The sequence below is a fragment of the Mastomys coucha genome, unplaced genomic scaffold (genome assembly GCF_008632895.1).
Source record: "Mastomys coucha isolate ucsf_1 unplaced genomic scaffold, UCSF_Mcou_1 pScaffold18, whole genome shotgun sequence".
Classification (NCBI taxonomy): Eukaryota; Metazoa; Chordata; class Mammalia; order Rodentia; family Muridae; genus Mastomys; species Mastomys coucha.
In genome coordinates this window covers 83,227,875-83,233,874 of record NW_022196900.1, presented here as the reverse complement: position 1 = coordinate 83,233,874, position 6,000 = coordinate 83,227,875, and the positions used below count along the sequence as shown (strand labels likewise).

General features: G+C 38.4%; 1 protein-coding gene across 10 annotated transcripts in view; it reads left to right on the top strand.

The window, feature by feature from the left end:
• Positions 1 to 6,000, top strand: part of Zmym4 (zinc finger MYM-type containing 4) — a 121,835-nt gene that overhangs the window by 106,875 nt on the left and 8,960 nt on the right. For all 10 annotated transcript variants that reach the window (XM_031378675.1, XM_031378678.1, XM_031378677.1 and 7 more), the window contains one exon: positions 4,831 to 4,942. In XM_031378675.1, coding sequence (XP_031234535.1) covers positions 4,831 to 4,942 — 112 coding nt within the window. The remainder of the gene's footprint in view (positions 1 to 4,830; positions 4,943 to 6,000) is intronic.

The window sequence follows — 6,000 nt, the reverse complement described above, 5'->3', positions numbered from 1 at the left end:
TTTTTAAAAAAAAAAGCAAAAAGGATCATAGGAAGTTTGAGGCAAGCGTGGTATACATAATTTAGCTTCAAGCCTGCAGGGCTCCTAGGGACCAAACCTCAGGAATTGCTTGCACAGCAGATGCTTTACAAACAGCATCTCAGTCCTCTAAATTTATTTTTTAAAACATGGAAACATAAAAATTATATATTAATGCAGTATCAGTCTATTCCCATTCTCTCTTGGATAGACAGATAGAGGCATAGACACGCACTACAAAACAAACTAAAAGTGCTTAGCAAGGGGCCAGAGAGATGGTTCAGCCGTTAAGAGCATTTGATATCTTGCAATAGACCTAGATTGCGTTCCCAGCACCTAATGGCAGTATCTACAAATTCACATTGCAAATCAAGTGTAACTAGCTCTTTGAGCCTTTATAATTTTTTTTATGGTTCAAATTTTAAAATTCTTTTCCCCCTTTTAAAAAGAATATTTATTCATTTATTTTGGGGCAGGCATGCCATGGTGCATTTTGTAGAAACCAGAGAACAATTTGTGGGATCTGTTCTCTTCTACTGTACTGGTCCTGGTAGTTGAACTCAGGTCATTAGTTTGCTAACTAGTGCCTTTACCTCCTGAGCCATCTTCCTGGTTTGTCTGTTATTTCTTCATCTTTTGAAATGTATAGCACATTACTATCATCTGTAATCCCCCCTTTTCTGTCACAACACTCCAGAAAGTCTTGCTTCTAACTAGCTGAATATCCACAGTTTGAAAGACACAAAAATGAGACCATTTTGTTTTTGACTTTCTGTACTAAGCATATTTCAGTTAGCATAATATTTTTCAAGCCTGTCCATGTTATTTACTTAAAATGACCACATACTCTTTTAAAGGCTAATAGTGTTGCATTGTATATGGGTACTACTTTTTTGTTTCATCTGTTTATGTGCATTATATTAGTTAACTTTTCTTTTCACTATGACAACATAGCTGACAGCAGTAACTTTGCAGGAAGGTTTATATTGGCACATTTCAGAGTCTGCAGTCACTGTAATAGATAAAGTGTGGTGGTAGGAGCTTATGGCTTCTTTTCACCATAACCATCTATACAGCTCCAGCCAGAAGCTGAGCTAGGCTGTTAACATCAGAAGGTCTGCCTGGTAGGCCGTGTCCCAAAGTGTTCCGCAACCTCCCAAAGCAGTACCCATCAGCTGTTGACCATGTTTCCAAACACAAGCGAATGGGAACATTTCATATTCATATTTAACACACACTGGCTGACTTCATATTTCAGTTGTGGGTAATGTTGGAGTGAACCTAGAATACTAACAGTGGGCTGGAGAGAAGACTCAGTCATGAAAGTGCCTGCAGTATGAGCATAAAAACCTGAGTTTAGATTCTCAGACCCCATGTAAAGCTGGCATGGGTCTGCCTGTACCTCCCAGCACTGGGGCTGATTGCTAGCCTGCCTAACATAATCAGTGAGTTTCAGATTCCAAGAGTTTCAGAACTCTTTTTTTTTTTTTTTTTTCTCACAAAATAAAAGGTATTGACTGAATGTGGAAACCCGCCCAACATTGATATCTCCTCTGTATGTTCAGGGCTGACCAGGGCATCCTGAAACTGGAGTTTCAGGTGGTTGGGAATGGCCATGTGAGTACTGGGAATTGAACTTGGATCTTTAGCAAGAGCAGTTGAGGACTGAACCCTCTCTTCAGCCTTTACAGTGATATTTTGAGATCACTTACTAGACCTAGAGTGATTTGTTGCCTTGCCAGTAGTATATAAGATCATATCCATTTGTTTTGTACTACTATACTTAATTTGCATTAAATATGTTTTAAATATATGTTTAAAAAGTGAGTTTACTTTGTGGCATGTACACGTACACAGACACACAGTAGAGGGTCAAAACCAAACTCAGTCCTTTTGTCGAGCATTATATTCTCTTAAGTGCAGGGCTGTCCTGTAGTCTAAGTATTTTAATCTTTATGATGTTTTTATAAATGGACATTTGTTTGTTTTTTTAACTTTCTACTTGGGTTGAAAAAGGATTTATTGTCTATATCCCACAACCTGCTCTAAGCACTTGTTTGTTGTAAGTGCATGTGTTGAACCTGTTATTTGAAAGGAGAGGTAATATTTGAATCTATTTCCTGTGTGAGTGGTTTATATTTTTCTCTGACATATTTGTGGCTAGGGCTTTCAACACAGTGGTGAATAGGAGTGACAAGGACTGACATTCAGAACTCATTCCTCACCAGGATGGAGACCTCTTTAGAATTTCATATGTAATAATGTACTTAAAAATGTGTATTTGGTAAGATTAAAATATTCTACATTTCATTGGTAGTTGGCTTTGTTAGCTGAGTTTTAAGTTTGTCTTCTGCTTTTTAAACTTGGAAAATTACTTTGTTAAAAGGACAAAAACAGCCGGGTGGTGGTGGCGTACGCCTTTAACCTCAGCACTTGGGAGGAAGAGGCAGGTGGATTTCTTGAGTTCTAGGCCAGCCTGTTCCAGGACAGTGAGTTCCAGGACAGCTGGGGCTACACAGAGAAACCCTGTCTCGAAAAAAAAAAAAAAAAGAAAAGGACAAAAAGAGAGGCTAGAGGTTGAGTCCAGTGGTCAGTGCTTATTTGGATCTTGCATACAGCCTGGGTTTAATCCCTAATACTGAAAAAAGAGAAAGGGGGAAAAAAAGGTAACTACTGTCTAAATTTCTCCAGCTTATACATAGCCAGAGATGAAAGTCTTTGTAATAGATATGAGATAATACCTTTACAATACTGAAGGCTCAAGCTCACCAAATACTTCCTGCTCTTTCAGAGGGCCTGAGTTCAGTTCCTAGCACTTAGGTCAAGTACTTCTCCACCTATGACTCTAGCTCTATGGGAAGCAATGCCTTTGGCTTACATGGACATCTGCACTCACATTTGCACACATGTACAGATACATAAAATAAATCTTTAAAAACAAAACTAAATGCTACCTTGTATTGTTCTGTAACTATTTATTATATTTTTCTTGATTTACATCTTATAAATGATAAACTGCACCCTCAATATATTTTAAACTATGTATTATCCAAACTTTTTTTTTTTGGTCTTTTGTTGTGGTGGTGGTTGTTTGGTTTTTTGAGACATAGTTTTTATTGTGTAGTCCTGGCTGTCCTAGAACTCACTCTGTAGACCAGGCTAGCCTCAAACTCAGAGAGATTCACTTGCATCTTCCACCTGAGTGCTGGGATTAAATGTGAGCTTCACCACACCACCTGGCTATCTCTTATTCTGTGATATTGCTAATAGTTGACCCTTTCAGGTTGGGATTACTGGTACATACCTTTAATCTCAGGACTGGAAGGCAGGTAGAGCTCTGGATGTTCTCAATATGTTTTACATATTGAGTTCTAGGATAGCCAGGGCTATATAGAGGGTCCCTGTTTCCCCTCGATCCCCACCCCCAGAAAAGGATCATTCAAGATGTAGTTCCAAGCATTGAGATCTGTGATTGGAAGGTCCTAAGTAAGGTTTCTTTTTCTTTCTTAATATCTATTCATTTTTATTTTATGCATATGGGTTTTGTTTGTTTAAGATTTATTTATTGTACATACATATCCCTTGTCTGCATGTACACCTTCATGCCAGAGGAGAGCAGTCAGATCCCATTACAGATGGTTGTGAGCCACCACGTGGTTGCTGGGAATTGGACTTGGGACCTCTGGAAGGCAGCCAGTGCTCTTAACTGCTGCATCTCTCCAGCCCTGCATATGGGTTTTTTGCTTGCATGTGTAACTGTGGACCATGGGCATATAGTGCCCATGGGGGCCAGACAGGAGTGTCAAATTCCCGGAAATTGGAGTTACAGCTATTAGCCACTGTGTGGGTGACAGGTTCTCTGCAAGGCCAACTCTCTAGCCTCCCACCCCCTAATGTGCTTTTATTTTATTTTATTATTCTCCTTTTATATGTCTGGATGTCTTACCTATGTAGATACCTCCACACCATTTACCTGTGTGGTGCCCAGGGCAGATAAAAGGTGTTGGGATCTTGAGTTATCAACAGTTGTGAACCACCATGTGGGTACTAGAAATCAAACACTGGTCTTCTTAGGAGAGTAATCAGTGCTTCAACCACTTAAGCCAAGTCTCTAGTGCCACTTCCAACCCCCATGCTCTCAAGCCCTTAAATTTGAGTTTATATTATTTCAGGAGAAAGTTAGTGTAAGTAGACAGAAGCTCAGTGAGCACCCTGCAAACACGTGGTACATATCAGGAAAAAGAGAGTTCTGAAGTATACATTGATGAGGTTTGTCAAAGGAATAAAGAATTTTTATTCAGGAAGGTTTTTTTTATGTTTGTTTTGTGTGTGTACATGTGTGTGTGTGTGTGTGTATGTGTGTGTTGTGTGTGTGTGTTTATGTGTGTGTGTAAGTGTACCTGAGTTTGTGTGTGTTCTGTATTTGTTCATGAGCCCGCGGAGGAGGAGGCGGTTTGGACCCTCAGGGACTAGAGTTCCAGATGGTTGTGGGCTCTGCAGATAGAGTTGGGGTCATCATGAGGGCAGTGACTGCTCTCATCTGCATCTGGTTCTTGGTTTTAGTGTTTATTGTGTAATACCCCTCTCCCATATTCTTTTTTAAAAGAACTTTATTTTGCAAATTCAATGCCAAGTATCCATGCAAAAGCCTTGGGCTTGAACCCTGATGTTTTAACCTACAATAGAGTGCTTAGAAGCTATGCAAGACAGGCGGGAGTATAAAAGGCAGACATTAAGGAACAAAACCATTTTTTACAATGTTTTCTAAACTTGAACTTTATACCAGTATGTGTTCTTTCTTTTATCTTTTAGTACCTATTTGAAAATGGTAGAATAGATAACATTTTTACGGAGCCCTATTCCAGATTTATGATTGAACTTACCAAACTCTTGAAAATATGGGAGCCTACAATACTTCCTAATGGTAAGGGTATTATTTTTAATTATTTTATGATATACTTGTATAAATTGATTTTTTAAAAATATTTTATATATTATAATATAGTCTGTTTTGATATAATACAGTTCAGCTTTTAAGGAGAAAATCTTAGATTTATTGTTGAGCATTTTAGTAAAATGCAACTGTCAACAGTTAGTGTATGAAACTAATACAACTTAAAAAATCTGTCTAATTATTGTTACAGTTCTAGGAATGTTTTATCTGATAGTATCATGAAAGCTGCATACTGGTCACTATGGATTTACTCAGAAGCATTCCATGCACAGATAATCTTTTCAGAATGTTGGTGATCTGTGCTTGTTTTATCCTTGAATTTTTAACCAATGTTGTTAGATAAGTCTGTGGTTTACTCCAGCTCTCAGACTGTGACTGAAGAAGTTAGGATAATAACCATGAATGTGTCCTTTCTGTTGCGCTCTGGAGAACCTTTGAAGCATTCTGAGCCATGTGCTGTTTGAGAGAAGGCTGGCAACATAGATTTGGAAGTAATAAAGTCATGTTCATGGATGATCTCCAAGAATAGAATATAGAAGCAGCAACAGAGAGGATTGAAGAGAGCATTGGGTTAGACTTGAATTCAGGGACTTGAAGAATCCTCTACAAGGACATTAAGACCTTGACTTTTTCAATACAGGTTCCAGTCAGTCCCAAGGTGCATGGCTGTTAATGAGAGGGAGGGAGGAGGGGAGAGTACATCTTGCTAAAGGTAAATTTGATGGTCTGGGCAGTAGCTACTTTGCTTCCCATGGACCAAATCTGGCTTTGTCCTAGTTCTGTAGTCCGAGCTAAAAAAAGGTTTTTTATTAATTTATTTATTTATATCCTAATCACATCTCCTTCCTCTCCTCTATTCCCTCTCTCTCACCTCCCTGTGTTTGTATTTTTAAATGTTTGGAAACTTGAAAGAAAATATTTTGTGATATGAAAATTGCATGAAATTCAAATGTGTATAAGCCTTTGGTGTCTATGCTTTTTTGCTTTCTACAACAAAAAGTTGTTCAGAGAAAGTAACCTTCTTGGGA